This window comes from Tinamus guttatus, unplaced genomic scaffold, assembly GCF_059628265.1.
Source record: "Tinamus guttatus ecotype Peru unplaced genomic scaffold, ASM5962826v1 Tinamus_guttatus_pri_ptg000524l, whole genome shotgun sequence".
Taxonomy (NCBI): Eukaryota; Metazoa; Chordata; class Aves; order Tinamiformes; family Tinamidae; genus Tinamus; species Tinamus guttatus.
In genome coordinates, this window is record NW_028289058.1 from 1122009 (window position 1) to 1144523 (window position 22515).

A 22515-nucleotide genomic window follows, 5' to 3' on the forward strand; every position below is an offset into this window, starting at 1 on the left:
GTTTACATCAGTATTTCCAGTGGTCCAACACAAAAACCAGGCATTTTTATCAGCAATGTTAAGCCAGGTTCTCTTTCAGCAGAGGTGGGCTTAGAGGTAAGTATGACTGTTTACAAGGTAGGTACCCCAAGTAAATCTTATTTTACTCCTTTAGAAGTTTTTCATCAGCACAAGGGCACTAGTTTTCTTTTTTCCATGGGAAACAAGTACTGAGATGAGTTTTCTAAATTTTAAGAACATAAAGAGCATCCTCCTAGGTCAGAACATCCAGCTTGATGTTTTGCATCAGAGGAGATAAAAATGCTAACAAGGCTTGCCAATTTTCACTGTCCATTCCCCTCAAACTTGATCAGGATCCATGATTATTGCATTACGAATGTCACAGGCTGTACTTCTCTAAAATTCCCTTTAGGATCTGCGCTAATTTAGCATCTGTACTAAAATTTGGGTTAATTTCTTTAGGTTGGTGATCAAATTGTAGAGGTAAACGGAGTGGATTTTTCTAATGTGGATCATAAAGAGGTAAGGTTAAGACTTCATGAATGAGTAGCAGTCCATGTTTTAAGAGTCTGTTCAATTCTTTTGCAAAAAAATTGTGTGTTGGTTCTTAACCAAAGGGGTTGTGTGATGAGCATGGGGATTTGGGGATCTGAATACCTACCCACTTTTTAGTTTAAATTGGTCGTCTTGAAATTTCAGCTTTGAATACCAATATATTGTCATCCTGTATACACAAGACTGCTATCAGTACATGCACATTTTTTTGTTTTGTTTAATTTGCAGGCTGTCAGAGTGCTAAAAAGCAGTCATACCTTGACCATCTCTGTTGTGGCTGGGGCTGTGAGTAGTAAACTTAGAAAAAAAAAGTCATGAAAACTATGATATGGGCAAATAAATATTAAAAATAAATAGATGAGAAATAAAGTTGTATATTTTATTGTAGTGTTTATAGTGCTAACTCTAATCAAACCAGTGGTTTGGAACAGCTTCCTTGCAGAAATATTTCGCTGAAAGCTATCCACAGTGTTTTCAAATAAAGCATCATCATGACTGTGGGTTTGTTCCCATGAGTGCCAGTACAAATATGTTCACTTGACAATGTCAGAAAACTAATTTTACAGTAATGATTTCTCGCATTTGAGAGCTTGTGTTCCGATATGACTTCTTTTGGTGAAACGTAAAAGGTGGGCTGGATTAGAGTTAATTAGTATTTCCTCCTAAATAGCTACTGTATTAAAGTCTTGTTCCAAATTAATTCCTCATTTAACTGTTAATTTGATCTTAAACATATCAACACATTAAAAAATTCATTTTTTCCATTTATATTGTTCTGTACAGCAGAACTATATGCCTTTAGGGCATGAGCTAAAGCCAAGTGAAATTAATTAATTTCACTGACTTCAGTGTAGCTTTGAACTTGTTTTAGTACTTTAGTTCTTCTTATAATAAAATGTAAGGTTATATGCAATAGGATACTCAAGTTTCATAGACTAATCAAAACTAGTCTTTACTAATTGCTACACAAGTGAATTAAATAGGGAAAACAAGATTTAATAAATTACTTAAGCTACATGCTACAGGCCCGGGACATACTGTGTAACCATATTAAGGAATGCATGGTTTAATTAAACGGGTTTTACAATAACAAAAGATGCAGTTGTCCAAAAGCATTGTAAACATTTGTTTAAACAATGTTCCAGACTAGTTTATTAGGCTCCAGGAAATGAATATCCTAAGAACTTTGTTTCAACTCTGAGTTATGTTACCAACTGTTAGAAAAGTTGGGGTTTTACTCCAATGGGTATCACTGGGGTTGCATTGTTACATAATTGATGTGAAATCATTTTCTAAAAGAACTGCATTCATAAGACTTTTTTTCATGATTTTTTGGGGGTGGGGGCTCTGATTGCAGGGAAAGGAGCTGTTCATGACTGAAGAAGAGAGGCAGAGAGAAGCACATCTCCGTGAGCAAGAACGCCAGGAGTTAATGCACCAGAAGCGAATTGCGCTGGAGACGAACAAAATCCTGAAAGAGCAACAAGAGAAAGAGAGATTGTAAGGCCTCTGCATAGGAGAGTGAAAAATTTAGCTTGGATTTGGAAAAGGTGTGGGGGATTAGGATAATTTATGAGGAGGTACTCAACTGAGATTAGCTTGATATTGCTGTCGTGGAGCCTGTTCATAATTCCATATCCCTTATAGGTGTCGATGTTCTGGGTTTGCAAAGCTAAAATCCTTTGAAAGGACTTCTTTAATTGAAGAATCACTTTGTTCCCCAACTGTCATTCTCCTATGGAAAATAAAATATTTTCTCGATGCCACTGCCACATATTTAACTATCTTTGGCAGGACAGTCACAAACTCATACTTGCACAATAATGTGCTACACAACTGTCTCAGAAGAAAAGAATGACTTAAATAGATGGTGTGCTCTTGTTATCCAGATGGTCATGAATGTCTTTGGGGCTCTAAGGAAGTATGTTGAACCCTTGATATCTTTTAGACTTTTATAAAGTAGCTGGAAGCTCATCATTAATTATTCCTCAGTGCTGGAAACTCATCATTAATTTTTCTGCAGTGCTGTACTGTACTTCCTGTACAGGATTTATCAGCTGTGTCCTGACACTTTTTTGTGCAAACTTTTACTATTTTTATCATGCTGTTCTAATTTCTTTTATTATAGAAGAAAACTGGAGATTTCCCAGAAGGCTGCAGAGGAAGAAGAAAGATATCGCAGAGAAATAGAGCAGTAAGTAACAAGCTACACATGCAATCTAGTGTTCTAAAAAAGGCACTTAAATATTAAATCTAATTGAAAACATTCTGCATATTTTTAATTAAAATCATCCATGTTCTGCTTAGCTAAATGTAGGGTCCAATAAATATGCATGAGGACCTCCAAATTTGTGCACAGGAAGCTGACCTGAAAACCAGCACCTGGAAGCACATGAGGGTTATGGTGGTGATAAAATCAACAAGAACTGCAAGTTGACTTCATTAAAATCTGCTCTATAAATATATAGAGATACTTAAGAACAAGGAATTCCTGTGCCTCAGAACTTACTCTGGTGCCATCAGTCTGAATCTGTAAGGTGCAAAGGGAATGTATTCCCCAGATGTCATGAAAAACAACAGAACAAAGCAAAAACCTTCTGAGAGTGCTGTTATGGGCTTTACAGCATCACACAAACACACACATGAGTTCTTACACATTTTTCTTTTCCAACTGCTGAGAAATAGAAAACATTTTCTTCTTTGTTGTGGTAGAAATTCCTGCAATAACAGTGGAAAGATGTAGAAGCAGACCATTGCAAGTGAGGAGTGATTCTGCTTCTAAAATCCAGATTGCCTGTCTGTTTGCTTTAATGAATGTTTGATATCTGCAGTATCTTTCTGAACTTAAATGCATTTTTATTCCCTCAGTGAGACTTACGTGATTAGGCTGCCTCTGGCAATGCTCACTGTAGTGTCTAGCACGTCTTTATATTTCCTTGTGTAATTTCAAAGTGCTGCTCAGGCAAATGTTAAGTGTTTCTGTAACAGAACCCCAATTAGATAAATCAGTCTTAGCTTCAATGGTGAAGAGGAGAAGCATGGTAGTATAGGAATTTACATACTGTAAAGCTTAAATTTAGTAGACAGTTGCAGACAGTTTCATTAGAATATGCTGCTTTGTTGCATTAACAGTTGTGGGTGACTCTTTGCTCCATTTCTAAAATCCTTTTCACAAGAATTTGAACATTAAGTACTTGTATATTATAATGTAATTATGATGAATTTACATCAATCATGTTATTCTTGTGCTCAGAATTCCTAAGTACTTTTTTTTTTTCCCCTATAGGATAACAGCAGAGGAAGAGAAATTTAAAAAGGAATGGGAAGAAGACTGGGGACCAAAAAAGCCTCCCAAATCTCTAAAAACAGTAACTGCAGAGGTGCACCCTGACCCTCCTCCTAAACACAGAAGTAAGTAATTGATTTCAACCTGTGTGCTGTGGAAAGTATTTGTTTCACAGACAACGTCACTGAGCTGTAGGGAATATATCACTACCTCATATCCAAGCCAGGCTAACTTTGACTTTGACTTTCTGATGAGTGTGAGTTTTCTTGTATGATCCTTCATCTGCTCAAGGCATGAAGGGGTACAGGCAGAACTTGTGAACAAGTTCCCGGTGACCTATTTGTTTGAGAAAGCTAAGCACACTTGCAAAAACTTGAAAAATTCAGGCATATATCCATAAGGTGATATGTGCAGAGGTTCTCTCAGTAACTTGAATAGATCAACCATTAGAGTGGAGGGAAAAAAAACTTCATTTTCCGATATGGATTACCGAATGATTTTCAAGCTTATTCTCTTAACCTTGCCAAGATTTTTTTTTTTTTCCTCTTCCCTATCCTCATCCATTTTGCATTGCAGTGAGTCTTTATCTCCAAGTCTGTAGTCTGCACAGCCTGAAGACTCCTTCATGTCATTGGGCATCTGCTTCAGAATTATGAGACTGAGGAGTCTCCCTCCATTTCCACACTTTTCCCACAAGGAATTGCCTTGAAGTATAAGTCTGACTGAGCTCCCCAAAGGAATTTAACATGCCTTCAGATTTCTTTGCAGTTAAGAAGCTAAATTGGGAACTGTAGCTATAATATGTGAAAAGTGTCCTAAAATGGCAAAGCAAAAAGGAGGAAATGCCTGTGGAGCCGTATATAGCTCAGGAGAGATGTGAGTTGGTTTCAGATTAGAGTATTTCTGTGTGACTTTGGACAAGTCACTAATTTATGAGTGAGAGCTGAGATAGGGAAATACTTTTTCTACTACCTTGTGTCTCATCAATTTAGTTTTCTGACTTTTCAGAACCCTTTTTTTTTCTTTGTTCTTGACAAAGTGACAACATGGTAGAGGTCGGTGGGTTTTTTTGAAGGCAGATCCCAGAACTATTGATGGTTTATGTCTGAGAAAAGCCACCTGCCTTGATTCTGACTCTTCTTGAGGGTTAGAGGAAGGTTCAGTAACTGGTACACACAAGCTGAGTTTTCTTTCATTCATGTTAAAAATACCATATTATTGATTTCTTTTTATTTCATGGAAACTCCCTCTGGCACAGTACTAATCTCTTTATTTCATGGGAGCCTCCAGTTACACTGTCGTTTCTGTCTCCTCATTCCTTTCCTCCTTTGTTTCTCTAGAAGATTTAAAGGGAATTGCACATGACCATCTTGCAGCAGATGACATGGATGAAGGGATCATGAAGCAGGATAAACAGGTTTGCTGCTCAGCCCTAACTTCCTATCATGATTCAGATCCTTCCTGTCTTTCACCTCCTCCTGACAGTCAGTTTTGACACTGAACTAATAATTTGATTGGCTAAGGCAGTATCTGTGGTTCTTGGGTAAATGATGAATGGTTTCAGCATTGTTGAGGTCACTGCTTTCTATGGAGTTCTTGACATGAATGTAAAGCCTGTCAGTCCTACACAAAGGTGGATTGTGTTGAAAAACTTGTCATTGGTGTTTCTTATATGAAATAATAATAAGGGATTATTTTATGCATTTTTAATTAGCAGGATTTATATGCACTTGGCTCAAAATATTTCATCCAAAGGAATGGAGCTTTTCTTGTCTCTTAAATGTCATTGTCTTCTGCCACAAGCTTGAATGAATTTGAAAACTCAATTCTTTTTAAGAAGGGTTGTTCCAACTAATGTATGGTAGAATTGTGACCATGGATATGTGGTTTTCTACGAAGATTTATTGTGGTGTTCGCTGTGCTTAACATAAAATATGGGCAATTTGAGACTACATGTCTATAGAACATTGATCAAAAAAGTGAGGGACTTTTCATGTTTTATCAGACCTTTAGTTTTGCTTCTTCAAATAAATTTTGATCAGTTATATGTATTGACATGGTTTGTACTGAGCTTGACTTTTCTTCAACAAAAACCTTTTCCTTTAACTTTTTATAGCTTTTGGATGGTTTTATCGTTATGAAGGAAAATTTCCTACAATTCGCAAGGTACAAAGTTTGTTGGTGTGCAAATTAGTTTGCTGTGTGTTTGAATAGCAATGCCTTTTTTTTTCTGTCCTTTTCCCTTACTTCTAGATACTCCATATGGTGTAATCATTTGTCATTTAACATGCGAAAATTAAGATGGGATGCAACTGCTTAGAAATTGTCCATTTGAGTACTTAAGAATTTTTAAGTCCCATCCTTGCAGCAGGAATTGAGCGTGTCAGTACCCTGCAGGTAATCTTCAGCACAGGTGGGCAGCATTCTCTAAAAACCCTCAAAAGAGTGGAAAAAAAGTACACAGACAAAAGTTCGAATTCCTGAGTTCCTATTAAGAATTCCTGTTAAACTCTCCAACCACATGGGCTAGAAGCCTGGAAGAATATTTTTAATCTTATTTTCTTTTAGTTTTAGAAAAAAATTTAAAATACAAAACTGAGAACCTTTTTTATCCTACTCCAAATTGCAAATGAATTTTTGTTTTTTAAACAAAAATTCCTTCTGTACTGAAAAGTCTTTAATAGGAATTAAACAGAATCCATGGGGAAAAGACATGGAAAATATGACTCATCCTCATGTATCTGAACACAAGGAATACAGCTAGGATTGCCTGATACGTGTTCATATTCTGAAGAAGTTTGACTTAATTAAAAGCACATGAAGCAGTACTTTCAATCACTTCTCAAATTTTGATATCTAGCAGGTACTTCGGCCACATTATTACACTTTGTAGACATGTATGTTCTAATTTATTAGAAGATTAAAATGACATCAGCAACTCTAATTAAAATATAAACTAACTAACTGGCTCTGCAGAAAGCATGCCTGGAGTGTGATGTTAATGATAAAATGTTAGGGTGAAAACTTAGGTGTTTGACATGGCTCTCTTATTTATTTATTTATTTATTTATTTTCACTGCTTAATATTATTATTTTTTCTGACATCAGCAACGTTTAAGCATGAAGCACTAGATAACATCCCATTGAATTCGGTTCTAATTACCTGCTTGCCTGGGAGAACTGGTAGCTACCAGGGGAAACAATAGTGTTTTCTGAGGCATTTCTTTCTATGTGGAATGCAAAAGGTAGGAGCATGACAGCTAATTCCATGCAGGATGGAGAGCACTCATGCTTTGAGTTCACCAAACCATCAGGAAAAGTCAGTGGCTGACAAGATGAGCTGAGCAAAATCAAGCCTGAATTGATAACAGTCCAGTGTGACCTGTTGTTTCTCTCTGTTTTTCAGGATAGAAAGCAAAACGTAGGCTTTTCAGTATGAACTAGGCCCTACAGCAGTAACAGGGGAGGGTAGTAGAAATGTGGCATTGATAAAAATAGAAATAGGGAGCCAGTTGTTTTCTAAAACAATAGGAACATAGATTTCAAAAAGATTATGAAGACATTTTTCTGTTAAATTGCACTGTAGGTGTAAAATTTTAGGGCTGCTCACCTGAGTACATTTTATCATGTGGTTGCAGCTGGTGTGCTTTGTTTTCATGATACTGAGTTCTTACCTGGCAACACTTCAGTTTCTGCACAAAACTGCCTTTTTCATGTGTTCGCTTGTTTCATTTCTCTTAAGGCATGTCATGCTGTGTTTAGCATATACAAAGTGTGAAGGTGTTCTACATGTAGGAACATCTACCTTATACATGAGCATCTGTTACCAGAAAGCAATCAGTCTGTCATTTATGCAATAATGATAGAACAGAGAGATAATAAGTTAAGACAACCAAAACCGTTTGACTATTCAATCGATGTAGCGGGCCTATGTGTCCTAGAGGAGCAAAAGACTTGAACTGTCTGGTTTGTGTAGCTTATGTGATGCTCTGTAGGCCTCCAAAAAAAAGAGCGACTAATGCAAAATGCTGAGGAAATGTCTTTTAAAATTGTTTTCAAAAGGCCATCCTTATATATTTACACAGACTGTAATTAAGTTTCCAAGTTAGGTACTCATGTACCAACTTGAAGTTTGCCATGTTTTAAGCTGGTGTAAATGTTTGAATAACTTTAAAAAAATTCTCAGAAAGGGAAAGAACGAAAGAAATCAAAAAGTGACAGTCTGTGTGAACAGAAGAAAAATAAAAAAGAAATGGAATTTGAACAAAAACTTGCCAAGGAGAAAGAAGGCATGTTGGAAAAAGAAAAGCAACTGAAAATTAATCGTCTTGTTCAAGAGGTATGTTGTATTCTGCTATCAAATGCAAAATAATGTTTGCTGTTGAATTGAGGATGTAGCTTAAATATTTTTTAAAAGTATACATGTATACCCTTGCCAAGTCAAACAGTTTAGAACAGTGTATTGGAAAAAATTAAAGAGATTATCTTTAGAACTCTTTTAGAAACTTTATTTGATATTTATGTGTTTTAAGGAGAGTGAGCTGAATCTTCAGGGCAAGTATCTTAGCAGGAAGTTTGTTTAATCATGTAAAGGATAATGAAGCTTAAAAGAATCATTCTTTGTTGCTTTTTCCAAGTTTGCTTGTTTTTATAATTGGCTTTTGCCCAAACAAGGATCCCTCTACATTTAACGAGCATCTATGTTTAGTGAGTAATATATGAAAGACAGCAAAATAGGAAGTCATTCCCAAAAGCATAATTTGAAAACTGAAATGACACCCCAACTTTTGCAAGTTATTTGTATTGTAACTGTATCTTTAACCTTTTTTTCACAAATTGGTGATATGGTTAAGGTGTCTGAGACAGAACGAGAAGACTTGGAGGAATCGGAAAAGGTGCAGCATTGGGTGGAAAGACTTTGCCAGACACGGTTAGAACAGATTTCCTCTGTGGAGAATGAGTCTCCTGAGGTAAAATTCTGGCGTTTCTATGTAAGATACAATCTCCAAATAACTCACCAGTTTTAACATCTATAAGTAACGTTTTTTTCAAGACAGAATTGAGGAACATTTGTCTTGTTTCTTTCTTAGGCTTCATTCCCAAAGGGTGAAAAGAGCTGACAGTAGCCAACAACTAACAATCTTTAATATCCACACACTTAAGAGGGGTGATGGTATTTTATAAGGGCATCACTATTACTGAATGCTTTTATTGTGTCCATATAGTTGGATTATGAGCACAGATTTGATAAGCTTTGGTAGTTGATATCAACTGATAATTGATAAGAGGATGATAAGCTCCCAAAGATGTTTTTAGTTATTGCCTCAGATGAAGGGAGTTGCAGACACTGATTGAGTCTTAGAGCCAGATGGCTCTACAAGTGGAGAGCAGCTTTCCCACCATGCTGCTGCTTGGGCTGTCTTCCAAGAACAGCTGCTTCCAGGAGAACAGTGCAATCCATTGAACTCCCCTGGGATCACTGAGCAATTGCAACTGCAGAGGAGACCTTTGGGGAATGCTCTCTCTTGGATTTCCTTCAGGTCAATGTGGAGCACCACTGAAAAAAGCAGCTGGTCTTCTCTTCTTCCTGTCCTTAAGCTAGAACCATGTGACTTTTTAGTGCAAGTCCTTGAGGTCTCTAGGACAAGGAAATGATTATGGCAAGTTTTCTTTTACTGCCTAACTTGACCTGGCTCTGTTCTGCTATATCTTAGTCCCATTTGTTGAGAAGCAAAAGGAAGTTGTATTTCTAGACCTTTGCTCTGTTTCAAGACAAGTACTCTGTATTATACCTCCTCCCTCAATTCTTCTACAAAACTTCCCCAAACTGTCATCTTCAGGAGTGAGAGAGGAGAGACTTTTGGAGATAGGTCTGTGGATGAGAAGCTAAGAGCTTTCAGCACAGGAGCAGTTAGGTGGCACAGTGTACTATGATTTTTCATTAATCATAGAATCATAGAATGCTTAAGGTTGGAAGGGACCTCTAGAGGTCATCTAGTCCGCGCAGGGTCACCTAGAGCACGTGGCACAGGACTGCGTCCAAGCGAATTTTGAAGATCTCCAGAGAAGGAGACTCCACAACCTCTCTGGGCAGCCTGTTCCAGTGCTCTGTCACCCTCACTTTTAAGAAAATTTTCCTTAAGTTCCTGTGGAACTTTTGATGCTTTAGTTTCTGTCTGTTTCCTCTAGTCCTATCAGTGGTCACCACTGAAAAGAGGCCAGCACCATCCTCCTCACTGCCTCCTTTGAGGGAAGTCTGTGATCTGCGGCCTGTTGCAGGCAGATGAAGTAAGGCAAATCTCTGTTCTTTGCGCGTAGTTGGCAGGTGGACGCCCTTCTGCTTCTCCTCCTGCCACGTCAGTGCGGCAGTTTGCTGGTGGCCTGCAGCTTCATACCACGGATCTTGATGACGTTAACTTAGACGAAGTCGATAAGCCTAAACCGCGCGTGGTGCCGCCTCCGCCACCCTCTGTTACTCCAGCATCCTCAGCTCATTTGCTCTCTGCGTCTAATGCTCCACTTTCAAGAGGGCCAACCCCGTCAGTCTCACCAACTTCCCAGGTGACCCCGTGGTCTCTTTGGATGCATGTGTGTTCCCCTGGCTTGCCTCTTCTGCTCCATCACCCACTTCATCTGCTGCATCTGCCCATTTGTCTGTCACACACAGCATTGGATGAAGGAATGAGCCGTTTTCATTATGTTGCATGGTAGTGAATGCAGTTCCATAAGTAGTTTTAATTTATTTCTTCTTTATGAAGGCCGTGGATTTTCCTTTGTCCTCACTGCATGTGTTTGCCAACCCACAACATGCAAGTATCAGATGCAAGGTATATTTGTTAAAAATAAAATTGGGACTAGTCCACTGGACATGTGGCAAACCTGCATAATATTTACAAAGTAGTGGCAGGGTTACTGAGTTAGATTTGAGAAGAAAATATCTGTGGTGAAAACCACTATTGCGAAGTGTTTAAACGAGTCATCAAATTGACTTATTAGAGGACAACAGTGGATAAAGAAAATTGGCCTTGAAATCAGAAGCTTGGAAACTTTTAAAATCTTAATACAGCAGAAAATATCAGCATTTTCAAATGAACAAAAGTCACTAACATCTCTGCAAATCAAGTGTACTAATCTTGTTGTAAACAAAAGAAGACAAAAGAAGTTTTTTTTTTTTTCTCTTTTGAGACAGCATTCTGACTTTCTTCTTATGACAGTCTCAGTCCAAAAGAGGGGCAATATAAGAAATTTTGTGCAGAATCTCATTATTTTAGGACAGAAATGCCAGGTGCATCATAGTGACTCTTTGTTTGCTAGGAAGTACAATAACCTTCTCCTATTTCAGTTTTTGTGACAGAAGATTCTCATGTTTGTTTCAAACAGTTGAAGAGGCTCCTATATAGTCATTTCTCTCCCACAATCTTTTCTGCATGGATTGTTTAACTATTTTTTTTATTATTTCATTTTTCTGCATGTTTACTTGGAAATAATGGGCTTTGCTTTTGTGTGATGTCAGCTGCAGTGGGGCAGGTGATGGCGATTAATCATTTCTTAATAGCACCTGACAGATTATTTCTATTTGAGTGGTTGCCATAGTGTAAACTATGAATCTTTTATTTTTTATAAACTTAAGTACATTTCTGATAGTGCTGCATCGATGTGTTGTACATGTTTGAAGTGTCCAAAATATGATAGATACACTAAAATGAAGTGTCAGTTATATATTCTTACAGATGACAAGTTCCCAGGTAGGTGACAAAAATAAAAATAATTATTTTTAAGTGATATACAAGTGTAAAAAAACATCAGTATTCAGAGGAGAAGCATATTCTCCTACTGCTAATAGAGAATATTCATATGGGGTAAATAATTTAAAACTAACATATTGGATGAGACCCCAAGTCCACTTATTCCTCTCTATGTTTCTGGTAGTTTTCACTGACAGGTTATGTTAGAGATATGGGTCAACAATAAATAAGAAAATAAATCAGGCTACCAAAAAATAACCTAATTTTCAAAAGTTTTAAGGCAATTGTCCCTGAAGATAATAAGCAGTAGATATGAGGAAAGAACAAACTCTTAATAAAATATTAATACTGAACCAAAAATGCTTTGAATGCTTTGTTTATAAGCAGATAACACCATGTTTCCAATGTGATATGAGCCAAGGAAGAAAAATCAGAAGCTGGACAATCCCTCCTGGCTGTTTTTTTTTCTTAAGGTCTCTTTTTAATACCATGTATAAACAGGAACTGCTTATTTGTCTTTAGCGACAAAAGATCTTGTGTTTATGCCTGCCAAAGCTGGAAATAGTGAAGAATTACCATTGTTGTGCCACAACAATTCACTATTACTCAAAATAGCAAATCTTATCAATATTGGTAACTTTCCCCCCAGATTATTTAATTTCAAATTCAATACTAAAAGACACCTGATGAAAGGAATGAAATTTCATGTCAAATATATTTTTTGCTGTGGAAGTATCTGGTATGAATTGATCTATTTCTCAAATTGATTACTAGCTGAACATGGTACTGAATCTGTTATTGTTTAGGTTGTAAGAAACACCTCCCATGTTGGCAAAGTATCTTCTGTGTCAAGCAATCCACTGGTATGTCCTGTACAGTTAATAATTAATGTAGTTTTATGAACTTTCTGTGTAACGCTAATGTCAAGGAAATGTCATGGATCTTTTTGCATGACTAATTTATTTAAAATTCAGTGCATATATTTGTATGCAGAGTTCATCACTGTGTTACAAGATGTGTAATATCACAGTCATTATTTAATCTTTCAGGAGTATTTTAAATTCAAGTTTGCATATTCCATGTGAAGCCTGGGTGTTTCAGAACATGTATTTGGTTCTTCCATCAAGGCAGATAGAGCTAGGACTAAAGAATATTTTAAACATGAAGGAGCCAAACCATTCTGATAAGAATAATTTGTCTGACCACTGTTAGCACTGTTTTTTATTCAAGAATGACCAGATTTTCCCTACTCTGAGGTGCTCTAGAGAAGCCTCTCTCTAAAGTGTGCAACTATATGGGAAATGATCCATTTCCAGTGCAGCTTTAACAGGTTAACATCTGTGAATCTTCAGATACTTCTGAGATCAGAAAGTTTGCAAGATATTTTGTGGGGGAAAACAATGTGTGTTTTTTCATAGGGACTTTCAAAAATCTGATTCCAAACTTTTTTTTTAATTTAGAGAGCAAAAAAAAAGGTGGCTTAACCAATTTACTGGCAGCAATTCAAATGATTTCCAAAGATACAGCTTGTACAATATGAACGATATCTGGAATACATCACAGTTCCTATGAGAAACATCAGCAAGAGCGTTCTGGGAGCTGCTGGAGCTGAGTTAGAAGCTAAACACATAGGACTCAGTTCTGAACTCTTTCCTTGCATGCTTGAAAAAACTGTGGGAGTTTTGACTGAATAAGAAATGTAGAATCAGTTTAATACATGCTAGACATGCTAGGCTCTTATATGCCTCTGGATATCTGCTGTATTTTGTAGAGCTAGGGGAAGTTATTTGTGTCTGTTGCTAAATCAGGGTAAGTTGCGTTGAAATACTTTGTGTAGAATGCTAAGAACTGTAGTGCTGGGGAATTACTTTAAAAATTGTTTAACCACTTGGTTAAACATTGATTAAAATTTCATTTCAGGTTCACTATGTTCTTACACTCAAATCCCAGCATTTTTTTGTAGTTTCTTACTCAGTTCATTGCCTTTATGGGATTAATGCCAAAAGCAGGGATGAGAATTTCCATAATCTTGTTAGTGGAGGAATTTTAAGGGAAGGAAGAAAAATCACTATCTGGGTGCAGGAGAAATTATGTTTTGGTTTAACTTTGTAGGACATTGAGTTAAATTACTTCTGAAGGTATCTTGTTGTATTAGTGGTAATAAATTGATGTCGGTAAACAATTGATATTAGGTCTTCTTGATGAAATAATGTTTTTGTGAAAAAAATAAATGGTGCATTGTAACTTTCTCAAATTAACCCCCATAGCAATTTGCTCCAAGTCCACCTACCCAACGACATCCAGGGGTACCAATAGTCTCTAAACCAGTCATGCTGCAACCTGACCCAAACCTAATGGTCAGGCCAACAATCAAATCAGAGGCCCTGGTAAGCTGCTTATATTCTTTTCTTGAGTGCTGCAATACTGCAGGATTTGTTCTTGTTGACTTGTCAAACAATCAGTGCTCCTCTTGACTTCTGCTAACTAAAATCTACGCAGATTTTTCAACTGATCACTGATGCTAAGTATAGAAGTATAAAGTATAAAAAATATAATGTATAAAAAGTATAAGAAAAGTTTTCATGGTCTAAAAGTCACTCTTAGCCTAAATCTTTGTACTGAGGTATGCACTTCCAGAGAAGCATAGAGCTTTAGACTCTGTAGATCTTATTTTTCCTTCATTCAAGCTGATTTGTATTTTTGCAAATTTTGCACTTACCAGAATTGAAATAGTAAAAAGTTAATTATGCTGTATCTTTCCTTTGCAAGTAGTCACAAACATACTTGAAATACATATATAGATACATAGAGATATGCATATTCCATTCTTGCATTTCCAAAGAAAAACTCTTTTTTTTTGTTAATGTCTTTGCCTCCTATGTAATAGTCATGTCGTGTTCTTTCAAAGTTGAATAGGGTCAAAATCTTTATCATATTTTCTTCACATCTGCTTCAAATGTAAATGAAGGAAAAGTCTTAGACTAAATATTTTTGGACCAAATACTGTAGCACATTTGGGAACTGTGTTATATGGAAGGTAATGAGCCGTGTCTGTTTGAAAAGGTAGAAATTTTTCCAGTTTAACTGATAATTCCCAAATGGCAGCCCTGAAAATTCATCTAGGATAACCGATGGTCCACTTAGTAGCATTTGTTCTTGATGGTAACTGTGACTTATATTGTTACAATTAGAGGTGTGTGTTCATATATGTGTGGACATGCACATATATACACATATACATAACAGAGGTGGTGTATTGCGAAATATGAGCATGTTGTCACATTTAGTCATATGTTTTCACAGGTAGTCATCAAAAGTGTTACGTGTATATTTCATTTATTTGCTATCTTGTCTGATGTATCTCAGAGAAAATGATGTACACTGTATCTGTAACTACCTTTCATTATTGGAATGGATTATTCATCATTTTTTATTTTAATAATTTAGATGCTTTTGTTCCTTTATTTTCCTAGTTGCAGTTTGGACAAATTCAAAAGATACATATTCACCAATTTTACCACAGAACTCTATTATAAATGGGTTCAGATGAGAATGGAAAACAGCTTTTACAAATTAAGGTTAATTCCTGCTTTCTCAAGAGAAGGCAGGTATATGAGCTAAAAATAAGTACAAGAACCTTTCCTTCAGTTCTCTTCAGTATTTCCTTCAGTTGGATGCATGGTGTTTTTATTTCGATTGTATCCAGTAATTTAGAAACACAGAGCCATTTTACAATCATTAGAGGAGGAATGAAAAGAGTAAAATCCATAATGTACACTTAATATTATCAATTCTTGAAAATAGGTATCTGATGCAAACCTAAAATAGTTTGAAAAACTGAGAATACCTATATAGGTAGGTTGCTTATATGTGATTAAGCAGTCCTGGTACAAGGCTGAAAATGTTGCTTAGTTTATTTTAGCTTCCTGCTTACAATTAATTGTAAGAATTGTGGAGAGCTACCCCCATAGGGAGATTTCTCATGGTTTGTTATGCCTGTGTGCACATTTTCCAAACCACAGACTGCTGTTTCAGAAATCAATCATCCTCTTTCCCAAACTTCATTATGTTAGTTGAAAGTTCATAATTTGGGGGAAGTAATATTCTGATACAATTTAGAAGAAAAACATTACTCTGGAAACTGGTTTTGTTAACTCTTTTAACTCCTTCCTTTTATGACTTAATGCAGTAAGGCTTATTCATCCTGGTTACAAACTAAGTCATAGTAGTGCATGCAGTGGGACTTGCATGGATACTGAAATAACGTAAAGAAGAGGAGGCAACTTTTTTTACTTAAGAATGAAAATGTCAGTGCAAACTAAATAGACATACAGGCTGCTTTTTTCCATAAATGTGTTTAAATAATAATAACATTAATAATAATTTGATTTCATGTAAAAGTTAAATTTTGAGCATGGCCTCAAATGCTAGGGCTGTTTTGGGTCAAAAATCAGTGTCAACCACATATCTGTGCTGTATTAGAGCATGAACTGGAACACACTTGTGGCAAAGCTATTTAAGTTTTGGCCCAGATAACAGGAGAGGATTTCTGTGATTTAGTGGTAGAGTTTTCAGAGGCAAAACCAATGTAAGTACTGGGCCATTCCATCTCACCTAACTTGTGCAACAGGGCGTTTGAGATAAAAGGCTTTGATGCATTTGCTGCTGCTTAAGATTTCCTTTCCCCACTCCTTTGTGTTTGGATGCAGCATTTCAGAAGGGAAGAATAAATATTTAAACTTTCTTCTCATTTGCAAGATTTGAGACTTGATCTAGCAGGACTCAGGGAATCTGAGAAAGGTATTTAGATACTATAGAGGAAGATGAGGTCTGTGGTGTTTAGAAATATAATTTCTTATTGCCAAAATAATTATGCCAAAAACATCCTAAGTCTTTGTATGAATACACACTCAAATTGCACATCTGTTGTCAACTCAGGAACAGATAGATTTTTTTTCTGAAGGAAGGTATGAACACAGGCCTTTCAGAGGAATCAGAGTGAAACTGATAGAAAATCACTTGATTAGTGGAAATTTAGTTGGAAAGTGTAACCACCATAGTTCAGTATGCAGGAAGATATTCTTGTTTCATAAGACTCAAATAAGTTTTATGATGAAATTCACCCTTCTACACAGGGAATCCCTCACAGAATAGAAAATCTTAAGTGTATAATGTATGTTTATCATCAGTTTTGAATATTTTGGGAAATGCTGATCCAGCTTTTTGTCTGTGGGTTTTGACTTTTTGTTTGTTTATTTTTAAAGATTTGGTCAGAAATGTCACAGCAGAAACTCCAGCACAGTTTTATATAAACAGAGGAGAGGATAGATGAGTTATGGAAAATGTTTTTAAGAAATTTTGTGGTATGGAAACGTGCTTTATTTTTGTAGTTTCTCTAGAATTCCTTCCTTTTTATATTTAGTTCCATCTCACTATGTGTGTTCTCCCATTTTGAAATCGTGTAGGGAATGAGCACCAACAACTGTTAGCATGATTCAAGCCTTTTAAGAGTGACAAAGCAATGAGATTATTTGTGATACTTGTTTACAGAGAAAAGTTAATACCGGTTTTGGCAATTTTCTTTCTTTTGCAGCCACAAGAGATGTTTAAAAGGATGGTGGTTTACAATTCATCATTTAGATCTAACAAAAAACAAGTAAAATAACACATTCCCTGTTTTGTGTGGTCACTTATAAACTTTTCTTCCTTTCTGTGCTGTTCAACTTCTAAAACAGAGTGCAATGCAGACCTAGTGCATGAAAACTGCTAGTCCCCTTAAAGTGTGCCTGTGACTTCCATTCATCAGCCTAGGCAGATGAGGAATGAGAGGATAGTAAACACTTCAGGATGAATCTTTGGTAGCTACTTACCTGTTTAGTAAAATATTTAAGATTAGTTGAACTTCAATCTGGTATTGAGCAAGTTTGTTCTTTTAATATTCATGTTTCTTTTTACTTTCCAGTTAGAATGCTTTCACTAATAAAACATTTTATTATTTCAATAAATAGAGTTATTATCATAGCATAGTTGTTAGTAGGAAATCTGAGGAAGCGAGGATGGAAAACACTTATTCATATAGTGTTTCCTCCTAACTGTGCATGATTTTTCTGTCATAATACTACTTCTATTGCTTTTTTCTCTCAAACTTTGAATCACCAAGATAGTGAAGCTTTCCTTTCCTTTTCTTTGCTTGACTGTTCTGAGTTCAGTGGGTTGTTCTTTTGGGAAATATATGTTCTGTTTGACTTCTCTGTGAATTAGACATACCCATTTCTGGAAGATTTATTACACTGCAGAAGAAGTCTTCCTCGTATCTTGGCCATACTTGTATGCCTATCTGCAGGCTGTGTAATTTTTTTTTTGTTGGCAGGTATTTTGTTGTACGTGTGGAGTGGGAATTTTTTTCCTCTGTTTGAAAATTATTTTCCCAGGAAAACTTTCTTCAAGGGCAACATCTGTTTTTCATGAGGGCAACCTGGGACAAGGAGTTCAACGACATGCTTTAGATTACTTAATGAATTAGTGACTTGGCTGAGATTAGGATTCTTTGCTCTAAGTTTTTTGCTCCCAGATCATCTATGTTGCTTCAGCCATGATTCCTAAGGTCAAATACAGATACACTTCTTCAAGCTACTGGTTGTTTACCTGACTGTTACTGTAAAATAACTGTCTTGCAGTTTTAATACAAGTGGAATATTAGTATGCTTTAAATGCATGTTATTTTTTGTTTTGTTATATATTTTTCTCTCACTAAAATCAGTGGTCAACTTCCCATTGATGACCCTAAGATTTAGTTCCTTAAGTTAGCAGTTGATAAATGCAACCCAAGCTCATTTAGCTGCTCATTTAACTAACATTTGACTAAACAAGTTCTCCTGTTGTCCTCTGCCAGAAAAAGAAGCTTTTAATACCTTTTGACCTGTGAGGAAAAAGGAAAAAAAAAAGAAAAAACTTATGACAGTCTTGCACATATGTCCTGGAGATTTAGTTCTCTTGAGTCTTTGTTTCTTTTGTAGTCAGAAAATGACACTATTTGCTTAAGTTGGCCTTCAGATCTCAAGAGGGAAGTTGAGAGAGGGAGCCTCCGAGAAAGGTGGGATTTATGCTTTAATAATCAGCAGGCCTGAGAGTCATGGTTGCCCATCCATGGAGGAGGTATCAGCCCCAGCGCTGCATGCTCCGGGTAATGAACACACAGAGAAATGGGCACAACCCTTCTACCTCTGCAGGTTTGCTGGTGCAGCCTGGTGGCCTTCAGTAGTGCTGAAGTCCTTCAGTCTGGTTGCTGGAAATGCTGGTGATGAGGATGAGATCTGGCTCCCATTCCGCAGTACAACCAGCTCTAACTGTTCGTCTTTCAAAAGGTTTTGAAACATCTTCTGACTGTCAGGATGGACTATCTGCTACCTCTCTCTGCTTTTTTTCCATTTATGGCCTTCTTTCATAGCTTGCAGAGTTGTATGTTCTCTCACTAATAAAGGAAATGGGATTTGTTTGTTAAGTGTGCGCATGAGCCTGATGCTTTTATAACCAAGCATTGTTTTATTCTCAGGGCTTTCAGAAGTATGTGGAAGATTTTGACCCATGTTCAATGGTAAGGAGAGAATTCAAGTATGTTTCATACAAAATACCCTGGAAAAAACACATCCTTGATTTTGACAACTGGGAGGAGGGAGTAGGATTCTTGCTTGTTGGTTCGCTTGGGCTTGCTTGCTGCTTTTCTGGTCACATTGAAACAGAGTTTTCTTGTAGGAAAAGATGTTCTGGCATTCTAGTTGCTCCCTAATTCTATTTTGGAGCAGAGAAAGGTCCCATTTTCTTCGTAAACTGCGTACATGAGCTTAACTGTTTTATGCTTCCAGTTTCCAAGGTAGATGTGACTAACCGTGATGTCTTTTCATAGTTTACACCAGAGCAGATTTTGGGAAAAGATGTACGGCTATTACGCATTAAAAAGGTAAATATCATATTATTGGCTAAAGATATTTAGAGGATTTGGGTAAGTACTGCCTTTTTCTGAGCTATAGCAGAGCGTGATGCACTATTTCTAAACTGTCTTGTAGTACTGGAGTTGTTTTGCAATAAAGGACAAGAGTTTGGAATAAGCAAGATGACTTCATCATATTGCTGACTGTTTTTATTACCATAATGTAAAAATGTGGCCATTTCCTTCTGCTAACTATTGAAACACTGGGAAAAAAAAGAACTGCTTTGCTGTGCTTTGCTTTTCTTGTAGAGCCCTCTTTTTTTCTGGGAAGAAGCCAAGCTTCCTGTGATGGTAAGAACTGTTAACAGCTCTTTAGAACAGTTCCCCCTCTTTAATAGGAAGGATCACTCGACCTTGCAGTTGAAGGAGGGATTGATTCTCCAATTGGAAAGATAGTCGTGTCTGCCATCTATGAGGGTGGTGCTGCAGACAAACATGGTGAGTGACTGTGGTGGGTTTGAATGCTACAGGAATGTGGCTTCTCATCCTGGCTGACAGTTGTTCTGTGGTTGCTACTGAGAGGCAGGGGCCATCTCTGCTGTAAGAGCACTCAGAGTGAGGCCAAAGATTTGAAGGCTGTTTACATTAATAAACTATGCAAACTGTATAAAATGGTGTTTAAATAGTCATAGCTGCTATATTTCTTACAACAGCAAAGGTTTCCGTAATATGGCCCAAAAATGTAGTGCTGGTCTCTTGAAAAATACTTCTTGTCCACTCTGGCATCAAAAAGTTACTGACTCTATGAGAGAGTCAGTTAACTGAGGAAAGCAGAATCTGGTCTCCATTATCTCACAATTTCTAAACAATCATATTTGTTGGATGCAAATGTGCAAAGCAGTTAACCATGCCATAGCCACACTACACTGCTTAGTTTTGTTTTTATTGCTGCTTCTAGAAGTAATTTGTTCTGTAAAACATTTGACCCCACTTCCAAAATCCCACTAAAGGCCAGAGTCTTCAGACTTAAGGCTTACCTCTCTGGAAGCCATGATAACATATAGGCATCCCAATGCATCCAGGCCTTCTTCCAGGGAGCCCAGGCCCTCTCACCTTTTCCTTGAGGTATCCTGATACCAACAGGTAGCTGGATTGGACAGCATCTCCTTTAACCTTAACTAGACCTACTGCTAAGTTCACGTCACTCTTACTGTGAAAACCTTTCAGGCCCACGTGCCTTGTTCCACTTCGACTCTTGCCCTATTGTGACTTTTTTAAAAAAATAAATTTATTTATTTATTTATTACTAAGGCTGCCCCTTTGTAATCTTCATTCTCGTATCTTCAAATCCAGTCCCAGATCTCTGGTTGTGCTTCATTCTAGATTAGCAAGTCACTAAACACTGCAAGGACTAAACATTGTGCATGCTTTTGCAGAGGCATGACACTCTGGCAAACCCATGACAAAACCAATCATACACTAAGTCGTTTAAGCAATGCTGCCATTTTCATGGTAGTAACAGCCTACAACCAACCAGCATTTATAAGTTGTATTGATGGTTACATCAACAAACTGCTGCTTCAGAAAATCTCATTGAACAAGTGTCTTGTGGGTCATGATCAATAAGATTGTTGTCTCTTGCATACCTAAAACTTCATTTTTCTTTTTCCTATAGCAAACCATCTCATCCATGTCAACTTCTAGCATAAACCCAGGCATCTAGTGAAGCTGCTTTTCACCGTAGTGTTTAGTACTGTGTAGTAGTGAGTACTTAATAGATATGGGACAGAGAAAACTGTTGCTGAAATTAATTTACTTAGTACTGTTTGTCTTTCACCAGGAGGCATAGTGAAAGGGGACGAAATACTAGCTATAAATGGCAAGATTTTAGTTGATGACACGCTGGCAGAAGCACAGGCAACCCTAGCAAAAGCTTGGAACATGGGAGGGGTAAGTAGCTGGGCATATTTTTTCCATTCTGCCGACAATTCTAGGATGATGTGTATTTTTGTTTCATGACATTTTGCCACATCAATACAAATAAGGCTGCAGAGATTAAAAGTGCCATGTATCACTGAAGTGAGCTGATGTGTTTAAAAGATATCGGTATATAGCAACTCTGAAAATCAGGCCCATAATTCACTTTGAAAGTTGATGATGTTTACCCATGTGTCAAGATTTTTACTTAGAGACATTACTTCTTGAGTGTTTATAGTATATTCATCTGTGGAATATCCATCTCTCTAATATTAAAAATGATTTGGAAGCTTCTAGGAACTCTATGATAACATTTTAGTTTATATAATCCTTGAGAAATAGTGTACAAATAACATTGCACTTCAGCTACATGAGCATTTTCTCTGCAAGAAATGTATTAATCACTCAGTCGGAAAGAAGTAAATCCTAAACTGGAAATTATTGCAAATACAGGATGTTCTTTTTAAAATTATGATTTTAAAAGCTTGCTGTAAAGTGAGTAGATTTTTATTTAACTTAAGAATGCAGATCTAGCAGCTGAATGTTAAAACAACGTTCCTGTTTGAAAGAAATCTTTCTGCTGCTGCCTGCACTTCTATGGGGCTAGATTACCTTTCTGGTTCTTTATCTCATGCAATAACTTCCGCAGAGAGCTGTATTTAGCAGCACACATTTATCTGTGCGTTTCTGTTGCAGGATTGGATTGACTTAGTTATTGCAGTGTCACCTCCAAAAGAATATGATGATGAAATGTAAGTACATAAACTTTCTTTCTTATTAATCGGAGATTAAATGGCTAGTAACAGTAATCTGTACTGTTTTCCTTTATCAGACAGATAAAGCTTAAGATATTTACTGTTGACTACACAACCTTGTGCATCATGAGGCTGTTTAATTAGCTCTCATGCAGTACAGCAGTGGTTCCCAGACTCTTTGAAATGGCAAATCTCAAAATTGGTTGGATGTGGCCACACGTTCTTATTTTCAGTTTTTAGTCTGAGGCCATTTTTGGAGAAATTGCTTTT

General features: G+C 36.8%; 1 protein-coding gene across 1 annotated transcript in view; it reads left to right on the forward strand.

Moving 5' to 3' along the window:
- USH1C (USH1 protein network component harmonin) overlaps positions 1-22515 on the forward strand; it is a 38560-nt gene that overhangs the window by 14249 nt on the left and 1796 nt on the right. The window contains exons 9-25 of the mRNA XM_088533819.1: positions 12-96; positions 463-522; positions 784-840; positions 1913-2055; positions 2684-2749; positions 3842-3966; positions 5958-6007; positions 8028-8180; positions 8695-8811; positions 10160-10402; positions 12393-12449; positions 13854-13973; positions 19139-19180; positions 19490-19543; positions 19912-20011; positions 21354-21463; positions 22187-22242. Of these exons, the coding sequence (XP_088389945.1) occupies positions 12-96; positions 463-522; positions 784-840; positions 1913-2055; positions 2684-2749; positions 3842-3966; positions 5958-6007; positions 8028-8180; positions 8695-8811; positions 10160-10402; positions 12393-12449; positions 13854-13973; positions 19139-19180; positions 19490-19543; positions 19912-20011; positions 21354-21463; positions 22187-22242 (1638 nt within the window). The remainder of the gene's footprint in view (positions 1-11; positions 97-462; positions 523-783; positions 841-1912; positions 2056-2683; positions 2750-3841; positions 3967-5957; positions 6008-8027; positions 8181-8694; positions 8812-10159; positions 10403-12392; positions 12450-13853; positions 13974-19138; positions 19181-19489; positions 19544-19911; positions 20012-21353; positions 21464-22186; positions 22243-22515) is intronic.